We start from the raw sequence: 20,801 nt of genomic DNA on the forward strand, positions 1-20,801 counted from the left end.
CCTACTCCTGCAGGAATAATACTGGAGAATATTTTTGGTCATCCTGTAACTCAGCTGGTGACTCATAAGCTTTCTGCCTTGCAGGCCAGTAAACAACTCCCCAGAGGTAAAGTGTTTTGCATCTGGGTGGGTCATTCCAAGTTGCCCTGAGTTTTCTTAAAAAAAAAAAAGAAAGAAAGAAAAGAAAAGGACTGCCTTCATCAGAGTCATGGGGGCCTCATGGGTGGGGAATGAGGTCTACTAAATGCAGATTCCAGAGCCCTACCCAGACCTGCTAAATCGGAATCCCTGGAGACAGGAGTGCTTCCAGGGAGGCGCTCTAGCGAGCCTGGTGCTGCTAAAGTTAGAGAATCTAGAGAATCACTGCTCCTCACTGTCTGCTAGCAGCAGGAAGACAGAGGCCTGCCAAGGGGCATGTGTGTAGGAGAGGAGTTGGGGGTCGGGGAGGCAGAGAACACTTTCCAGACACCCCCTTCCCATTTCCTCCTGTGGCCAAGCTCCTCTGCCTCATCCTATCCTTCCTATCCCCCTCCTCTGAGACCCCAGTGGGAGACAGATGGTGAGGACCAGTGTCAGGCCGCCCAGACCTCTAGGAAGGATGCTGGCAGTGCCTAAATCAGCAGCGGAGCCAGGTTCCTGCCTCTCAGGTCTGGGTCTGGGTCTGGCCCAGGGGTGTGTTAGCCAAAGACCAAGAGCACCTTCAGGGCCCTCTGCAGAAGGACCTGAGATCCCCCAGAGAGCGAGGCAAGACCGACCGCCCATGTGTGCTCGGGAGTGTCTGCATGCACAAACGTCTTCACATGCGTGCGGACGTGAGGAGAGGTCTGTGCGCCTCTTGTGCTTTCAGACGTGTGCGCCCGTGAGCACACATGGGCACACACGTGCACTGCTGTGAAGGGACTCCGCAGAGACCGGCTGTGTGAATGCGGGCAGAGGACCTAAGTTTCAGGTTCTCCACGTGAAAAATAGGAATTACACACAGTGCGTACCTCACGGGACTGTCGGGAGGGCGCGAGACAACCGTCCGATGCTCTGGGCGGTACAGTGCCTGTCACAGAGAACGGGCACCCAAATATTACGGTGTATTTGAATCTGTGTGGGTACACTGAAGGGTGTTGTGTAAGAACATACTTGTGATCCCTGAGTTTATGTTCACGTGGAATAATAGCAATGCCTATTGAGTGTTTATGTGCCAGACACTCAGCACGTATGGAGACATATGCAGATGAGAACACTCACGTGTTCAGACGTGTATGTGTGTGTGTGTGTATGTGCACACATTTTCTTTTCGAAGTAAATAGAAATTATAAGGCTTTAAGGATCAGAAGTTCTGGGCATTGCTTCCTCTTTCTCCTCCCCTTCCTGAGACCTCAATTCTGAAATATTAACAGAAATCGTTAACCGCCGTGTTCCCCACCACCCTCTAGGTCTCCAGGGAAGTCACTCTGCTTCCTGGAGATGCCCTCCCTCCCCTTTGACCTATATCCTTCTGGAAGCAGCCTGCCGGGGAGCCTGGACCACTGGTTCCCATCCCCCAACACCCACAACCTCCACTCCACTTAGCATTTATATAGCTCTGTGTAATCAGTGGGCAGTTAATCTGCACAAAGCCCAGAGCTGAAGGAAAAGTCTTTCAGGCTCCCAGGGGCCAGGAGGTTAAGTGTCTCAATCAAGGTCTGGCTCACCGTGGCCCAGCTCACAGATGACGTTACTCATTCCCTGTGAACCTCAGTTTCCCGACCTTCTAAAAGCAAAGAGAGGACCTCTGTATAATTTGGACATTCTTCCCTCCAGCCATTCCCCTGTCTGAGATATTTTGGTGGAAAGTTCTATCAATTCTATCACCAACATAAGATGCCAGGCCTTCCCAGGTGGTGCTAGTGGTAAAGAACCTGCCTGCCAATGCAGGAGTCTCAGGAGACAGGGGTTCGATCCCTGGGTTGGGAAGATCCCCTGGAGGACGGCATGGCAACCCTCTCCAGTATTCTTGCCTGGAGAACCCCATGGACAGAGGAGCCTAGAGGGCTACAGTCCAGGGTCACAAAGAGCCGGACATGACTGAAGCAATTTAGCACGCACGCAAGCACGTATGTGTTGCGTCCATCTCCAGGACCTCAGAGGCTCAGCAGACACACTCCCAGCTGTGTTCCAGTAAAGCAGGAAGCGGGAACATGTCTCCGCCCCCCATCGGTCTCCCCATCCTTGTTTTGCACGCAGTAAACTGGGGCACCACAAGAAGTTGTGAGGCTCCCCGTGGGCGGTTGGAAGCTGGGCCTTACGTCTGCCGTGCAGCCAGCCCTCCACCCCTCTGCGGCCCACTGACTATCGTGATGGCCGGTGACTGCAGGGCGGGACTGGGCGCTATTCTTAGCAGCACTTAACATTTCTGGAGCCACAGTCTAAAGGAGGCCTCAGACACCCACAGTTGCTCCCTCCTCCCCCTGTTGCCTGCGGGCTGCCCTGATTTTCCGCCTACAGGCCCCCGAGGGCTACAGTGATTGGCCCAGGCCTGTCCCCACATAGTGGGCTGGAAGTGAGCTGCCTGCCTACCAGCCCTGGGCTTACCCTGTGCAAAATGTTCCCATGTCTCTCTTTTCCATCTCTCCTCTTCTGCTCTCCTCTGAGACCTCTTGATCACCCTCCTGTCTCTGCCATCAGAAACCAGGGGTGTGGGGGCAGGGGTTGGTTTCTCTGTTAGAACCTTCTCTCCTCCTGCCCCTATTCCAGAGAGCTCATTTAGGAAACAAAACAACAGTTGCTCTTCTTCCACCATCCTCTCTGAGGCAGAGCAGACCCTACTATAAAGTGCTCAGTTGCTGGTTTTGGCCTAACCTTTGATGAGGGGTGTGTTACAAGACTAGGTTTAAGTTCTAAATTGGCTATGACTTGCTGTGTGACCTCGGGCAGGTCACCTGCCCTCTCTGGACTTTGGAGATCCCCTCCCCGCCTCTGTCACCGGATCAAGGAAATACTCAGGTCTCTTCCTGCCCTGACGATAGGTTGTTTTCTATTACAATGGTAAGGGAGGCTTGCCACTGACAATGACCCCAGTTGTTTTTTTTAAGGAAGTCACTTGACAGTAAGCACCACCTTGGCCCAGATGGCGTTTCAACTGGGATCCCACTGATCCCCCTGAAAAGAGAGGCTCCTGAGAAGCCTTCCTGAACTGCGTGCTTCCAGCAGGTCCTGGACCCTCCTAGAACTCACTCCTTGTGGGGTACACCTCCTGTTGCCTCAGTTTCTAAGACTTTAAAATGGTAGAGAAACAAATGCTCCCATTACCTTCCTTACTAGGGTGTTGAAGTGAAAAAACCAGGAGGAACAAGGCTATTTTGGGAGCAGGGCCTTGGAGGCACTGATACTGTCCATGGGTGGGGAGGCCTCCAGAAGATCCCCAAGTCCAGGGGGGCCAGAGGTCAGCGCAGGCCCTCCCCTACTCCTGAGGGTCAGGAGCTTAGAAGTCACCTCCTCTGCTTGGCCATCAGAGCCTTGGGCTCCAGGCCTCCAGCCCCAGTGTCACATTTCTACCATGGATCTGGTGTCTCCAAACTCCTGGAGACAGATTCACAGGTGCCTGAGCCCGTGTATCCTGGAGGCTGGCTGACTGGGCAGGACTCCGTGGACCAGGGCCTCTGGGGACCAGAAGCAGATTTGACCATCATGCCCTGGGGCATCAGGCTCTAGGATGAGAAATTCCCACACAAGCAGCTGAGTGACCTGTGATTTCTTAACCCCCCCAAAATTCAACATCAGACCAGCAGGTGCCCATGCTGGGGGTCAGCAGTGCCTTTCCTTATCCCACTGGTACCAGCCAGCACTAGGGACTCAGAGGGGGCACCACAGAGGAGGAGACCTGGCCCCGACCTGCCTGGCTATTACCTGGGGTAGCTTCCTGTATTCCACAGACTTAGCCTAGCACAGGGCCCTGAAGCCCAGTGACTCAGAGGCCACAGACTCTGTCCTCCATCCTGACGCCTCTGGGGCCCAGATCCCTGGGGCAGCTTCTCTGAGGACACAAGCCTGTTTCCTCTAAAGCCTGAAATCTCTGCAAACCTACTTCTGGGTCAAATGTGGGACTCAGGCTTACTTTTCCCATGGGACGTCCTCATTTGGGGAGAACAGTTTGAGCTGGACCCTGGGGGGCCTGCTCGGCCCTGGTCTGTTCGGCCTCAGGATTCATGAGAAAGCAGGAGGCATTTAATATTCCTTGCAGGTTTAATCTGGGGTGCTGCAGAAGTCTGCAACACAGCCTGGCCACTGGGGAGGAGGGAGATGTGGACATGAGAGAGGTGGGCACACATCTGGGGTTTCAGAGGTTGGGAGGTTGATTGCCAGGAGTTGCTAAATGATAAGCAACCCTGGGCCAGCATGTTCACCCCTCAGAGCTCCATTCACCCCTAGCCTGCTTCCTGCAGGAAGAGTGGGGTGCCTCGGGAAGAGCTTTGTCAGGGGCTCTCCTGGTCCTACATCACATCCTTAATTACAATCATCACCTGTAAGTACCCAAAAGCAATGGCATGAATGACAGCAGGCAGTGTGGTAGAGGAGGGGACCCCTGTGCCCAGGTCTAGCCCTGCTAATCACTAGCTGTGTGACCTTGAGCGAGGGTGGGCTGGCACTGGGGCCTCTGGGGACCAGAAGTAGATTTGACCATCATGCCCTGATGGGTTACCCTGAAGTGAATGGAGCCTAAGGGTCAGCTTTAGGGCCCTGAACGAGCCTGCACAGACCATCCTAAGGCCTGCCTGTGTATCTCGTTTGAATTGATGTATTTCATTCTTAAAGAAGGTCCCCCAAATTGTATAATTCTCAGCCACACAAACCCAATCCTGCCCCTTCTTCTGGGCCTCCAGTTTCTCTTCTGTACCATGAAGAAGAAAGTAGGTCTCATATAGCTTGAAAATGTTACAAGTGTTTAAGCCTACTGTTTGTCTCTGAGCATCCAGGTGCATAGAAGTAGCCCAGAAAGAGAAGGTCAAAGGGTATCAGGGGAGCCGGCAGACAGGCAGGGGGTGCTCCATTAGGGCACACTGTGTGGTGACCAGGGATCAGGCAAAGGCTGTTGGCAGTAGAGGGCAGCTGAGCCGTAGTTGATCCGGCACGGATTTATGTGGATTTCTAAATACTGGGCAGGGTTAGTGTGGATCTCCGCGGCACAGCCCCAGCCAGCTCCCTCCTGTTCCAGCATCTTTGTGGATGCTGGCCTGGCTCAGAAGCCTCATGTGCTGGGAAATAGCCTCTGTGTGAGTGTAAAGGCTGATGGGGGTGGCCTTTGTGAGCTCAGATGAGACCCTCAGGTCAGCCCTGGTAGGAAGTCTGGGCCCAGAGTTTCCAGAGCTCCTCTCAGGAAGGAAGACGGAGTCCTGCAAACACATCTAAGCCCACAGACAGTGTTTAGCGGGCCCATGGCTGGCCCCCAGCTCCTCGGGTCACCACGACAGGGCCACACCTGCAGGCAAAGGCATGGTGAGCTTGGCTGGGCTGGCAGGGTTGGCGGAAGCAGTGGGAGGGGAGCTGAACAGTTCTGCTGGTGTTGGGGGCAGTCCTGCCCTGCTGAGCTGACTGAAGCCAGGAGAGAGGGGCGGGCAGGGGTGGGCACAGGGGCAGGCGCGCCCGGGCACTCACGGAGGTGTTCTGGCACTGCACGCTGGAGCTGTTGAAGCGCAGGGCGGGCACCCTCTGCTCGCTGCCCTGGATGTTGAGGACGCACTCATAGCCGCGCTGCCCTGACTGCGGCTGCGGAAGGTTCTTGGCCTTGAGGGTGATGGGCTTGATCACCTCCACGGGCACCAGGATCTTGTCCACGCGCAGCAGCTGGGGGCAGTCCTGTGGATAGACAGCGAGGCTCAGCTGGGGTACAGGAAGCCCAGGGGGCAGGAGCCCCTGACATCACCCAGACGGTCCACGTCATCTCACCCCTCCCAGGGGCTCCCCACTCGGCACCCTCTGCACTGCTGCCCACCCCCAGCCCCCAGCAGACAGGCAGGGGGACTGAGCAGCCCAGGTCCCGAGTCCTTGAGGCACTCCCCACGGAGGTTGACCCCACCCCGCCCTTGCCGGCCCCGTGGTCCAGACTCCCAGCGGTCCCCTCTCAAGGGTGGGGGTTCTACCCTGGCAGACAGAACTCTGCTGGCTGGGGGTCCTGTCTCATTTTGGGCTGCCAACCCCTTTCCCTTGGTTTCAGGCTGCCAAGCACGGAGACAAAAGGACCCATGCCAGCAGCCCCGCAGTGACTCCAAAGCCCGGGACTGAGGCTCTAAAATATCAGTCTGGACCACGGCCCAGGTGGGTTTGAGAGGACCGTCCAGAGGTGGGCTGAGTCTGGCATTTGGGGGACGTTCTGGAATGAGCCCCAGAGGCCTCTGAAATCCAGAAGCTTCTGCCTAAGCTCTAGGGATGGGTTGACCCCAGGGAAGTGCCCCTCGGCAGACACACTGAGCTCCCTCTGATGGGGCAAGCTGCTGATCTGTGAGCACATTCAGGGATGGAGGAGGTGGATCACTGGGCCCCCTTTCACCGGGCAATCAGCTCTGTCCAGAGAGGGCTGGAGGCAGAAAGGGGTCAAGTAAGGAGTATGGAGCACTGCCCAGCTGGGAGGTGGGCGCTAGCATGTGGCTGGATTCTCAGGAGCTGAGTGGAAGAGAGCCTTGGCCTGGACAAAAGTGAGGTCCCGGGTCAGGTAGGTTTTACTGTCCCTAGATTCCTCCCAGCATGGTACTCTTTGGGGCAGGCCCACCAGACATATGGCTCTAGGCAGGTCAATGGTCAAAGCACGGCTCATACATTCTTCATAAGGATGCTGCCCCGCGGGCTCACTGCAGACTCTCAGATCCCCAACCTCAGCCCTCTTCCCCAGTAAAGTAAGGCAAGAAAGAGGCCAAGGGAAGGCCTGAGACCCTGATGGGAGGGGTCCCAGGCAATCAGGCACCCAGGAGCAGTGTCTCGTAGGTCTGAAAGCAAACATGAGCCCCTCTGTCATTGAAAACTGGAGGGAGAAGAGCTCTAGAGCCACTGAGCTTCTGACAAGCCACGGAAGCCTGACCATATTACACATCCATCCCCACTTGAGACTCAACTTGCTTATCTATCAAGTGGGTGGAATCCAAGGACCCATTTGGCTCTAATCAGTCCTGATTCCATGATTAGGGTGGTCTCACCTCCATCCTTTCCCATGACCCTATAGCCTTGCCTTAGGGGAGCACCCCAGGACCCATTAAACGAAGCCCCTCCTTTCTTCCAGGGTATCCATGCCTTTAACCCGAAGAGAGGCCAGACCAGGAGCAGCAGACCCAGCTATCCACGTCTGAGTTTGCATCCAAGAGAACCGGAAGCAGGGTCTCCAAGAGATACTTGATGCCCACACTCACGGCAGCACCCTTCACAACAGCCAAAAGGTGGAAACAACGGAGGTGCCATCGCAGACAAATGGATAAGCAAAATGATATATAGACATGCAATGGAATATGATTCAGCCTTAAAAGGAAGGGAATTTAAACACACTCTAAGTCATGGGTGAATCTTGAAAACTTTCTGCCAAGTGAAACAAGCCGATCACTATGGACAAACACTACCCAGGGTAGTCACATGCATAGAGACAGAAGATGAAACAGGAGTTTCAGGGGGAGTTAGTGTTTAATGGGTGCAAAGTTTCAGTTGGGAAAGATGAATAAAGTTCTGGAGATGGATGGTGGTCATGGCTATACAACAATGTGAATGCACTTACCGCCGCTAAACTGTGCACTTAAAACCGGCTAAGATAGCAAAGTTTATGATATGTGTATTTTGACCCAGTTTTAACTAAATAAAACAGAGAGGAGTGGCAGGATCGGAGAAGGGATGGAGCCTGAACCCTGCTTGTGGCCTTGAGGCTCAAGAGCATGTGGGTCTCCAGGACCTTGAGGTCCCATGTGGATCGAGGGTCTTAAAGGTCCATCCTGGGCCCTTACCTCTGCTGCTATCTCAGCCCCTCTGCTCGGGCAACATGAGATCTTGGGACACAAGACGAATGATTTTGTGAAAAGGATGAAGCTCGGGCTGGAGTGGGAGATGTGTGATGCTGGGAGCTCAGGAGAGAAGACTGACACCAAGTGGGGACTTGTGAGGCCGAGCGGTTGGGCCCTTCCTGACTCCACTCTTCCCTCCTCCCTGAGACCGTGGCAGTGATCCCTCTCCAAAAGCAGCACAAGCCTGACCTTGCCCCCTGCTACTGCAAGGAGATCTAACAATCTATCCTAAAGGAAATCAGTCCTGAATATTCATTGGAAGGACTGATGCTGAAGCTGAAACTCCAATACCTGGGCCACCTGATGCGAAGAATTGACTCACTAGAAAAGATCCTGATGCTGGGAAAGACTGAAGGCAGGAGGAGAAGGGGATGACAGAGGATGAGATGGTTGGATGGCATCACCAACTCAATGGACATGAGTTTGAGTAAGCTCCGGGAGTAGGTGATGGTCAGGGAGGCCTGGCATGCTGCAGTCCATGGGGTCGCAGTTGCACACAACTTCATGACTGAACTGAACTGATACCCACATTTGCCCGAGGAGCCGCGTCTAGGGTTGTATTTGGATTAAGAGGAGTAGAGTTGGGATTTGTCATCTCCAAGCCCTACAGGAAAATATGGCAGCTCAAGAACAATACAGCAAAGGTGTCTGAATCTCAGAGTCTTCTCAGTCAACTCAAAGATCCCTTCTACTTTGCACAGGAGAAACCAAGGCAGGAAGAGGAAAAAATAACGGTTCAATGTCAGCAGATGCACTGGCAGCTAAAGAACTCAGATGCTGACTCGCCATCTTTCCTCCTCTTAATGAAAGAGGCAAGTTCTCCCTGGCAGATAGGACCACCTTAGGATGGGGTGGTGGGTCAGAAAGATTCCCCCAGAGAGGAGTTTAGGACAAGGGGCCTTAGAGACCCTCCTGTGGTGAGCTGGATCCTCGCCTGGGGGCTGGACCTGTTCTGGTTTGGGATGTAAGTTAAGCCTCTCTCTCTTCCCCTGTAAGATTCTCTCTGAGATTTGTTCTTTAATGAGTCCTTGTTGCCGGTGGCCCCGTAAAGGCCTATTTTGCATATAAAAAGGTTGGCAGCTCTGAGACTAAGTTCATTAATAATAATTGGAGAGAGTCAGGCCTGGGCTGGGCCCATTTTCCTCTGGTGGCGCTACTGATTGACCACAGTGTCCCTCCTAATTGAAAGTAAAATGGCAATTTCTCCCCAGGCAACAAGGCATGGGGGGACCACTGCCCCACGGCTGTCTCTTCCCCACTCCCCAGACCCTGCCTAGCCTCGTGCTGAGATCCCAGATACAACACCACCTCTGAGTCCGCTCAGGGGAAATTTCAGAGCAACTTCCATGTTTCTCCGTGAAACATTTCTCTGAGGCCCTGTTCCCCAGCACTCCATCCATGGTCCTCACCTTTGAGCTTTCTTAACTAGAAAGAACCTGGTTTGGGAATTCTGTACAAGTACAAGTCTGTTTTCTTCCTCTTGCTAATTTCAGTCTGAACAGTGCACGGCTTCCCTACCCATGGGGATTAAAAACCCGTCCCTGTAGGGTCATTTGAAGGGAGTCCATGAACTACAATGTATAATACGTCTGGCACAGAGGAGCAAGTGCTCAAATTTAAAAAAAGTTGGTTCTTTCTTCGTTCATCCCTCTCAGCTCAGGCTGCACCTGGTCTCTCAGCCACTCCCTTTTTCTAAGGCTCTTTCTCCCCTGCTCCCGCCTCGCCTCTGTGTTCTTTTGTTCTTTTCCGTGAACTCTCATCAATTCCCACGGTCTAGCCTATTCACCCCTTCTTAACTTCAGAGCTGACAATTTCAACAGCTCCAAGTGCCTTAACAAGGCAGACAGGTAGAGAGGTCCCAGCTCTGTTCACTGCTCATCTAACGGCTGTTCCCTCTTCCAGAAGGTTCTGTGTGCTCTGAGAGAGGACCTCGGCTAGCTAACCACATGGCTTTGGACAAGTTCCCAAACCCTCTGGGTCTCCTCACCCATAGAATGAAGAGGCTGGTTTGGATTCAGTGAATTGTATGGTCCCAGTTCTATTATCAACCCAGTAGATGATCTGGGACACAACCTCACATCATCTTTCTGAGACTCACTTTTCCCATCTCTAAAATGGGGGTAAACAATGTTTGTTCAAGTAGCTCACAGCGTGGTATTCAAAATATTAACCGCTGCATGCTGGAAGGTGGTGGGGGGTACTTTGTGGCGGAGGTTGGTCTCCTGGAAGTGCCATTTACCTATTAGGAGGGAAGTATTTTAATAACTGATATATTGAGAGTGAGATGGTTGGATGGCATCATTGACTCAATGGACATGAGTTTGAGCAAACTCCAGGAGATAGAGAAGGACAGGGAAGGCTGGCATTCTGCAGTCTGTGGAGTCACTAAGAGTCGGACATGACTGAGTGACTGGACAGAAACAATAATATTGAAACCTGGCATGGTCATGCCGGCAGACACGGCTCTGATAGGCAGTGTGTGATCCTGTTACTCTGGCTCACACAATTCACACGGTGCAAAGAGTACAAGGCTTCACCCCATAACCCACCGTTTCCATCACCTTACACACATTTTGCCACGTGCTATCTTGTTTCGTAGCACAACACATATGATCACCCCCACGTCCATGAGCAAGAAATTAAGACCAGTTACCTCACTCAGTTCCCACAATGACCATGAACAAGACACTACCATCATCATCCTACTTTCATCCCCACATGATGACCAAACCCCCTTTCAATTGAATTCCTTAAAAACATTCTGCCCCTCTTTTTCCAAAGGAGATATTTCTTTAAACAGTCATTTGAAAGGGCCAGCTCCTGGAGAGTAGAAAACACCTGCATTTAGCAGGACTATTTGGAGACTCATGTCTATATTAATAGCCAGATTCCTGGGGAGGCTGTTTTGCCCGTGGCTACATTCTGCAGTTCTAAGAATAAGCTGAGGGTGGGGAGAAGGGTGCCTTGAAGTGCAAGAATATCTTTAAGGTCTTGGCTTTCAGGAAGAGGCTCCGGTGGACTCCAGGTCCACCATCTAGCCTTGTGCATGTTTTATTTTCCACTTTTCCACTGAAATGCACATGGAAGTAAAGACAGCATGACCAGTTACGGGGCAGCATCAACCCCAAGCTGACACGTGAGGGCAACAAACACGCCTTTCTGTCTACCATGTCCAGCATGTCATTGGCTGCTTTATACAGAGGTTTCATTGCACATTTAAATAATTGAACAAGGACATAAACAGTGTTGCCCAGCTGGGAGAGGAAAATCTGCCTCCAGGGCTGGTGGTGCCTGGGGAGGGGGTGGTAGTAGCCTGCGGATTTACAGCCCCTAGTGTGTTTACAAGATGAGGGCTCTAATTCTCTCAGCTGTTACTGCAAGACTAGGGGGATGTGATGTTCTGGGGCAGGAGAGGGGGAGCTGGGTGGGGGCAGCACGGAAGAGTAGCTAAGGAATAAGTAATTTGCAGGTCACCCCTCCCCCCATGTCACCTCAGCTGTCATCAATTCCAAAGCCAAGTCAGCCCCAGCCTCAACCCCCAAATTTACACTCACCTTCTCAGACCCAGGGTGCCCAATACAAAAATGCAATGCACCATATATTTTCTTCACTGTTCCCCAAGTTTATAATGCCATTAGCGTGATCTACGATGGGCTGGTTTATGGAGAGAGCCAAGTAATAATACAAAAAGGAAATACCCATAACCTTAGGCAGGGGGAGGGGCAGATGAGATTGATGGAAAGTGCAGTTGAGTAGAGAAATGGCAACCCAGTAATAGAAACCTGCAGAGGGGCAGGGGCACAGGGGCGAGCGAGTTCTGGAGATGGGTTTGGCTTTGTTTTCTCAAAGGAGGGTGAAAGGCATGGCAAGGGTGGTTTCGTTTCCTTGAGTTGGGTCTCAAGAATAGTTCCTTTGCAAAAATGGGAGCAGAGTCACCGACAAGGTGACCTGAGCTTCTTCAAGTCCTGCTGGGGGACAGGCCCTTGGCCTGCCTTATCTCTGGGCATAGGGCTGATTTCAGCAGCCTGTCCCTGGCCTGGACTTTCCCTGCCTTACTAGTTCTGCAGTCCCAGGGAGGACTGACCTTGGGATCTGCAGGTTTCCCAATACCTGTCCCGGCAATGGATTCATCTCAGTGCTATCGGGGTGGTAGGGGACTTGGAGAGAGGCTTTCAAGCACAGCTTTGGAAATCAGATAGAATTCATTTTGCCTCTTCTGATCTCACAACGGTTCTCTGGAGAAAGGCTCTGGTTGAACTTCAGGAAGAGAGGGACTGCAGGAAGCTCCTCTGTGAGCCCGCCCATGGGGCGCTAGGTAAGCCTCGCCTTCCTCGCAAAGCTCAGCCAGGCTGGAGCCCGAACAACACAGCATCAACTGTAGCTGACTCTGTCATTCAGTTTAGATGAGAAATAACAGCAAAATAGTCCTTCAAGGATAAATTCTTCTCAATGCACGTGCTTTCCCATGGAAGTTTGCCTTTGTTCCCCAAGAATATAGTTATTAAGTGCGTGGGCTTGATGGGGGGCTCAGGTCACCTAGCAGAGAATTCCAAAACCACTTGGAGGCCAGTAGCCCCTCCCTCCTTGGTGAAGGCGAGAGCACGGCCTTGTCGGTAGCTGCCCTGGTGAAAGGCCATTCCAGTGGGAAGCCAGGAGTCTCAGCTGCTACTGGAAGGACAAGACTGAAAACTCTGTGATCCCCCTTGAGCTTTCCCTCATCTTCCTTTTCCTATTCTTGTCGGTACCCAGGATCTGGCAGCAGATCTAAAGACCCAGGGTTGTTATCACAATGCCATCATTAGCTGAAACAAAATCATTCCTTGTAACTGGAATACAGTGACTATAAACGACATATGCTATTGGGCATTCTATTTCTAATAATTGTAATTACTGGAGAATACTTGCCATTAATATAATAACAACAATGATTGACCAGTTCTCTGTTCCAGACCAATAACTTCACCTGAATGCCCTCTTTGTTCAGGGAAAAAAAAGAGGTAATTCAACATGCGTGGTGATAGTCAGTCAACAAAGCCAGTGTTGAAACTGGAAGACGCCTGGATGAAAATCTTCTTAGGGATACAGGATGCTGCTGGGGAGTAGAAGGGCCACCTGGCAGCCTCCTTCTTGGCTAACAAAAGGCCTCTGTCTACATCCCTACACTCAAAGGTGGAAAGCAAATGAAAACCTAGGGACTTTTAGAAGAATGGCTGGGCCTGAGTCTCCCCTTCATTCCCAGGGTGTGTTTGGGCCTAGAAGTTCAGGGCTGCTACAGACCTGAGGCTATGTGAGCCCCTTGTTGGGCAGAACTGGAGACCTAAGCCACCCTTGGACACCCACCCGGTAAGGCCACTTCCTGGATGTGGGTTTCTCGTTGATGTTCTCCAAATTATTTCCACTGATAATTATAGAAGCTCAGTGATCGTGTGGACAAATGGTCCCATTAGATCTACCGGTCTCTTGTGCGTGTGTCCCATTAGATCTACCGGTCTCTTTAGTCGTGTCTGACTCTTTGTGACCCCAAGGACTGTAGCTCTCCTGGCTTCTCTGTCCATGGGCTTTTCCAGACAAGAACACTGGAATGGGTTGCCATGCCCTTCTCCAGGGGATCTTCCCAACCCAGGGATCGAACCTGCGTCTCCCATTGCAGGCAGATTCTTTACTGTCTGAGCCACCATATAATTTTATATACCGTTCAGTTCAGTTCAGTCGCCCAGTCGTGTCCGACTCTTTGAGACCCCATGAACTGCAGCACGCCAGGCCTCCCTGTCCATTACCAACACCCGGAGTTTACTCAGACTCACGTCCATCGAGTCAGTGATGCCATCCAGCCATCTCATCCTCTGTCATCCCCTTCTCCTCCTGCCCCCAATCCCTCCCAGCCATCAGAGTCTTTTCCATGAGGTGGCCAAAGTCCTGGAGTTTCAGCTTGAGCATCATTCCTTCCAAAGAACACCCAGGACTGATCTCCTTTAGAATGGACTGGTTGGATCTCCTTGCAGTCTAAGGGAGTCTCAAGAGTCTTCTGTTAAACCTCCCATAATGCTTTGTGTGTAGGAAATGCTCAGCAGTGGGTAAGGCAGGATGAGAGGTGACCTGTGACAATGTTTCAGAGTACCATGCCACAAATAAGCTCTTCCCCTGGCATGGAGACTGGGTTATTGTGTCTGGAGTCTTCCTTAAAATCACCATTCAAATGTGTAAATTTCTTTCTTATCCCTTATTCCTGTTACCAGCTCTTCCGAGAGACAAAAATATAGAAGACAAAACAATGACATAAAAAAAAATCATCATATTTCCATTAGCAGCCAGGACTTTTTTTTTTTCTTTTTAATCTCTGAGGACAATGACCTTCTATTGCTGACTTAAAATGGCTTGAATCAGCCAATAGTCTACATATATTTAGTTATTTCTTTTCTTCTTGGTATAGTCTCCACGAAGACACTGTTACAACAACCTCGATGAAGTGGTGAACTCTGGCCTCTTTGTGTCATATTCACAATGGTCTGTTATTGATCTGGGTATAGTGCAATCTCCAAGTTTGGACAAAGAGGAGCACAGCTTTAAAGGTTCCTTCTCTTGAAATAAATAAGCATCCAAGAAAAAGAGAAGCCAATGTTAATTCCATTCAGTGATGTGATAAGAGAGGCATGGTGATTTCAAGTTATCTGGGAGCCTGTCACTGTGATGGCTTGCCACAGCAATAGTGACTGCACTGTAGTGGCTTAGTCCTCTTTGGCCCTCCATCCATCATGCACCCCCAGGCTTTTTCTTTCAAGGACCCTGGCACCACACCCTCTGACATTCCATGAATCCCCAGTGACCTTTGCCACAACCAGGTACAGATGGGAGCTGTGCCTGGCTTGTGATCTGGGCACTTGAAAACATTATTGTTTTATGGAGATCGCTGAACGGCACTGGGAAACGTGGTGGGCTCTTGCTTTATTCTTTTCTGTCCCCCGCCCCCCCACTTTCTGAGTAGCAGATGCCAGCTCTTTTTACATATTTAAAAGAAAGGAACTTGGAACAGGAGGAGCAAACAAGACAGAAAAAGCAGAAATGTGAAAACCTCCTTCAAGGTAATTAAATGATTAGGGGCCTTTGAAATCCACCAGATAGCTCAATTGTCTCTGTTTTCATTTTATTCTCGGGCCTCTCTGCACGTGAAATCCCTGCCAGATACATCACTCTGGGAAGCCAGAGGCAGTCTGAAAACCTCTTTGTCTCTGCTCCCATCAAGTTACTTGTGGGTTTCTGAGCAACATAAGATGTACTTCTTAAGTTCTTAGCCCCTGGCTTGGTGGGTCAACCAGCCCTTCTTCTGCTCCTGACCTCACACTCTAAGACAAAAGTCCAGGACTAAGGAGATCGTACAGCCTTTTTTCAGGGTCTTCATGCCAAGATGTGCCCCTTGGCTGTCAGACCCCTGTCTGTCTTATTAGCTTTAGCTCCACTTTGTCTTAGTTCAAGACAAGCAGAGAATGTAACCATAAAAATTAGACTTACATTCCTACTTAAGGCCAAGACATTACTTCTTTTCTTCCTTTCCCCATGAAGGGATGATCTAGGTCTGGGGCTCTTCTTTGGATTATGAATTCAGAGCAGCCATTTCCAGCCACAGACAGACCCGGTCAAGAGGCAGAGGGTCGTAGAGGGTCTAGAGATTTCCATGGCCTCTTCTTGTTCTGGTCTGAAACCTACAAGGGACTTGATCGGAGCAGTCAAAAGAGGATTTCAGCCTCTGTCCAGCTTCCCAGGCTGGTGTATCTGGCAGGGATTTCATGTGTGGAGAGGCCCAAGAATGAGGCCAAAACAGAGACAATTGAGCTATCTGGTGGATTTCAAAAGCCCCGAAATCATTTAATGACCTTGAAGAACATTTTCACATTTCTGCTTTGTTCTGTCTTCTTTGTTCCTTTGATCCCCACCCAGTTGGGATCATCCTCTTACTTGACAACTTCGCCATTCCTTGCCTTCCCCCTCTACATGGACGGCTCTGCCCACTCTCTGCCCGGAGAAGTCCTGCCTGGCCAGCACATCCCAGGAGAATGGGATCCAGGGCTGGAAATTCCTCATCGCCAGGCACAGGTCAGTTAATTTTCCTGGGTAAGGAGAGCCTGACACAGTAGATGCTGGTGGTGAGACATTTCCCTGGTGGTCCAGTGGTTGAGAGTCTGCCTCCCAATGCAGGAGACGAGGGTTCGATCCTTGTTGGGGAACTTAGATCCCATATGCTTCGGGACAACTAAACCTGCATGCTGCAACTAGAGAGCCTGTATGCTGCAATTACTGAACCTGTGTGCTTTAGAGCCTGCACTCTGCTGCAACGAAGACCCAGTGTAGGCAAAAGAAAAAGAAAAAAAAAAAAAAAAAAAGATGCTGGTGGTGAGGTGTTGTTCCTACCTTTCAGAGACAAGACAGCTTCCCTCCTGTCCATAAGGGTATGGCCTAAATTAGGGTTCCTGGTGGGGTGGGAATCTAGCCAGAGGGGGAGGGGCACCAAGGCGAGCCTCTCTGTTCTCACCATGCCCTATCCAGTCCCCTAAAGAGCCCTTATGCTTTCTGTACCTGGAAAGGCCCTGCTCTCACAGCTAAGGTTTTGCCATATGGTCATGGCACTCATGTGGGTGTGTGAAGAGGGCTGGAAGGTACATCCAAGACCTGGGGGTGCGGGCAATATCAGAGCCTGTCTGAGTCCAGCGTTGGCTGAGAGAGTGCCCTGTCCCTGCATCCAGTGGGGTCTAACCCACATGATATAGATATCGCTTCTCCATCTTTCTAAGCAACAGCATTCTAAACCACTCTGTTCAGAACTACTGACCCCATGGTTGGAGTCAAAGAGCACCATCATGTTTGAACAACAGTAGACTTTTCCAAAGTGATTTTACACCCATTACCCTTGCGGTCTTTGCCCTAAAGCTTACACTATCAGAGAGGAAACAACATAGGCATAGAGGATGTCTATTATGATGATGAAGACTTTTAGTCTTATGGGATAAGACTAAAGATGAGGAGGGGATAGAAACGGTGCCATGGTCATGGAGCCTGACTCTGGGCCAGTGATTCACAGAGAGGACTGTGCAGCTGAATCACAGATGCCTCAGCCCTGAGGGGCCATCAGCTGGTCTGGGAGACTTTGCATCTCTACATGTTCCCAGATGATGCCAATGCTGCTTGTCTGGGGACCACACTGAGAACCACCACTCTGCAGGGGTCGGGGAAGATTTAGTGACCATCTTTTCATTCTTATTCTCTTTTATTCAATTTGACCCCTTCGATCTCAGCTCAGCTTTGTGGACAATGCTCCAACGGAAAGCTAGAGAACTCTACATACAATCCTGCTCTGTACAATTATTTCCAGGACACACACACACATCTCTGGAATTGTTTTGGAACTCACCTGGTGTGTGGAGGGTCATGCCGGCTGGAGCGACCTGGAATGTACTCCTGCCTGTAACAGAATCCCCAGGACTGATCCAGAGTGGAGAACTCTGCTTGTGTACTGCTTTCAAGAAATGATCCTTTAAGAGGCAGGGTTGGAGAGCGAGGAGGTGGTCCTCCTGGATTTACCTCTGTTTCCTCTTTTTAAGGGAAAGCCTCCTTGTGTGCCCCTTACTCATGGCAGGCAGCACTCATAGCTTGGGCTACGGGACCTACCTCAGGCAGCTTCGCCCGGCCTTCCTGGAAGGAGCAAGACTGGGGGTCATGGGTGCAGGCGTGGCGGTATTTACACCAGTAGCAGCGGTACGGGCTCTCGACACAGGACAGGCACCTGGGCACAGAGGCGGAGAAGGCACACATCATGGAGCCCGGAGGAGCCCAAAGCCGAACGCCTGACTCTAGAGCCTAGCAAAATGTGTCTCATGGTAGGAGAAACCACCCTTACACACTCAGGAAGAGCAGATCTGGTTAAAAACCCAGCCCCTTTCTCTCCAAGTCCTCAGGAAGCTGAGAGTCTCCAGCCTCCCCCCTTTAGTCAGGTACTTGACAACCTGATCCCCCAGGACCTCATCAACCGCCCTCCAGTTTTACAGGATGGCCCTCACATTGGCTGAATAGGGAGACAGTGAGGTCTGGAGTTGAGGGGCTCATCCAGAGAACCCATAGGAATTAGACAAACAGTGAAATTGAGTTTTAATTCCAGTTGACTCCAGAGTCTCAGCTGACATGGACCCACCCTGGCAAGGGAAGGTCCTGAGGCTGCCCCCCTCAGTATGATGGGCTCTTACAGAATTGGCAACCCAACCTCTACTCATTACCCCAGGAAACACAAGGCAACTTGATAAAAGCGCCTTCCTGTTTAAAACCCAACATGGTTCCCTTCTTCTAAAAGGTCAAACCTAAATGCCTTGGCACGCAGGCTAATCCCTTTGTGGTCCAGGCCCACTGTCCCAGCACGTGTCTGATGCTTCAGCCAAGAACAGGCTGTGCTGTCCTTCTACCTGGAGTACCATTTCTTCTGCCTCACCATCTCCTCTTGCTTCTTTGACTGATGGAGAGTTGGTCTCACTGAAACCTTCATCCCACTCATCCCTTTGCTTCTGTCTCTGAGACAGTACTGCTCTTGCTGTATTATATTTTACTTTTTTGCTGTCCTGTTTATCTGCTTGCCCACTAGGCCATGATTCTTGGGGAGTAGGGATTGAATCTTTGCATGTTATTATTTTCTGATCCTCCCTGTCTAATGAGTAACACACTGTCTTGCACATAGGAAGCTTAAAGTAATTTGTTAGACTGAATGGAAACTTAGAATATGCTTTCATCTACCAACTTCACTTTCCTAGAGGGGCAAAAGGGGAGTGAGGGATTAGGTCACTAAGCATAAAGCCATGGCAAGCTCTTTGGAAAGAAGGGAGGAAGAGAATTCCAATTGGCTGGGAGGAATGGCTGCCTGTTACGTGGGGCTCCAAAGAGAGCCAAGCTCTGGACTCACAGCTGCCATAACCAGACAAAGCCCACAGCCTAGAGCCCCAAATATCTTTGGTGATGTTAACTAGCTTGTCCTATATGGAGAAGGAGACAGAACATTATGTTAAAGCCAGCAAAGCTTTTTGAGATCAGGCTCTGTGGTTTTCAAACTGTGCTCTATGGAACCCTGAGAGTTCCATGGAGCTTTTCTGGAGACTGTGTGAGATGTGAGGGATTCCTAGACAGAGGGGTTCTAGGTGCCCTTAACTTTCAACCATCTTCTACTTCCATTCATTTTGTATCTTGGGCTTTCATACCTAATTTTAGTTGAAGAAAGGTTTCTATGGTGAAAGAAAGGTTTGTACCTTCTCAGTATGGTCCAAATCCATCCTTTTAGAGAGGTAATAATAATATAATAACAGTAAAGTGCACAGTGCCTAAACAATGGGCCAGACATGGATCTAAGTGCTATCCTTGTAATAGCTCTTTTAGCTCTCACAGCCATCGGTGGGGGCTGGCAAGCAATCAGCCATGTACCAGTCAATGGGACCGAGCCCCCACCAAGTCAGCTGTTAAGTATGTGGGTGACATCCACAGGAGGAGAACTACCACGTCCTCATTTACAGAAGACACTGGGGTGCAGAATAGCTATATGGACTAGCTGGCCTGATGCCACAGCCTGAGCCTCTGTCCTCCATGGCTTCCCTCAGGAAGCGGATGCTCCAGTCAAACAGAGCCAGAGCTGGAGCCTGAGCAAGAGCCAGACCCTGCCCCAGGCCAAAGCCTTCCTCTGACCCTTGCCAGCTGAGTCCTGACCCCTCTGCAGGGAAACTGTGCAAGCTGAGCATTCAGGTGACGTGGGACCACCTGCTCACACACATGGGGCTTCCTCTCACTCCCCAGACCCCTTCTCTCACCTGAGGTGCTGGCTGCTCTGTTCTGCAGGTGAAAAGCACCCCCTCCTCAACAGATGGTGGAAGGTGAATCAGGTTAGACAGATTTATGCCAGAGATGTATGGGTGAGGGACCTGGAGCTCCCCAGCTTCATAGGCTCTCACTCTGCTCATTCTAGCCTCTTCCCATTAACCCCATGGGTGCCAGAGGAGGGAGGTGAGAGGTCACCTTACAGGGCCTTCAGATGGTAAGATGGAACAAGGGTGGGGCCTCCTATCTTTGGATGGACTTTGACCCCAGAAACAGGGAGTCGAGTGAGACTGGGGGGCACTTACGAATTGTGGACGCTGCAGTTGTAGAAGACAAAGCTAGTGCTGGCGAAGGTCATGCCTGTCTCCTTCGACTTGAGCTGCAGCTGGACAACATGGTGGTCCCCTGTGGGCAGAGCCGGCCATGAGGTCAGGTGGAGGGCCACAATCGCGTGTCGGGTCCCACTGAGAGCAACACCCCTTGGGAAAGGGCAACCCACTCCCCAGGAGGTGTGCTTAGCTCTCATAGGACTTGGAATCAGCTGGGCCCAGTCCAGGGCAGAACAGAATAATCTAAGAACAGAATGGCCGCAGACAGTAGCTCTAGTCTATTCCTGCTTCCTCACTCTAGTCCCAGCATCCACCTCTCATTTGCTTACCAGGTTCTTTCCTGTACACACACACACACACTCTGACAGGTATCCACACGTGCATTCACATGTATGATGTCCATGCAGGCCGCACAGGATTGTAAACACACACATTGACTAGCTACCAGGAGAAACGTGTAGGCACTTGGCAATGTTGCCACAAATCACGCAAGAAGTTTCGCATATATGTAAGTGCCCCACGAGCCCCTTCCACATCTGTAAGGGGAGACTCTGACACTCCCTCCTCGGGTAGACTGGTGGCTCCACTCGGGCGGGCGTCCCTGGACTCCTCAGCTGGCGTCAGGAAGGAGCTGAGG

The 20,801-nt window shown here is 51.2% G+C and overlaps 1 protein-coding gene across 2 annotated transcripts in view; it reads right to left on the reverse strand.

Moving 5' to 3' along the window:
* PLXNA4 (plexin A4) overlaps nt 1-20,801 on the reverse strand; it is a 425,409-nt gene that overhangs the window by 84,660 nt on the left and 319,948 nt on the right. For both annotated transcript variants that reach the window (XM_040259648.1, XM_040259649.1), the window contains exons 7-9: nt 20,141-20,240; nt 17,661-17,775; nt 5,626-5,826 (exon numbers count right to left, since the gene is read on the reverse strand). In XM_040259648.1, coding sequence (XP_040115582.1) covers nt 5,626-5,826; nt 17,661-17,775; nt 20,141-20,240 — 416 coding nt within the window. The remainder of the gene's footprint in view (nt 1-5,625; nt 5,827-17,660; nt 17,776-20,140; nt 20,241-20,801) is intronic.

Source organism: Oryx dammah, unplaced genomic scaffold (assembly GCF_014754425.2).
Source record: "Oryx dammah isolate SB20612 unplaced genomic scaffold, SCBI_Odam_1.1 HiC_scaffold_18, whole genome shotgun sequence".
NCBI classification, from domain to species: Eukaryota; Metazoa; Chordata; class Mammalia; order Artiodactyla; family Bovidae; genus Oryx; species Oryx dammah.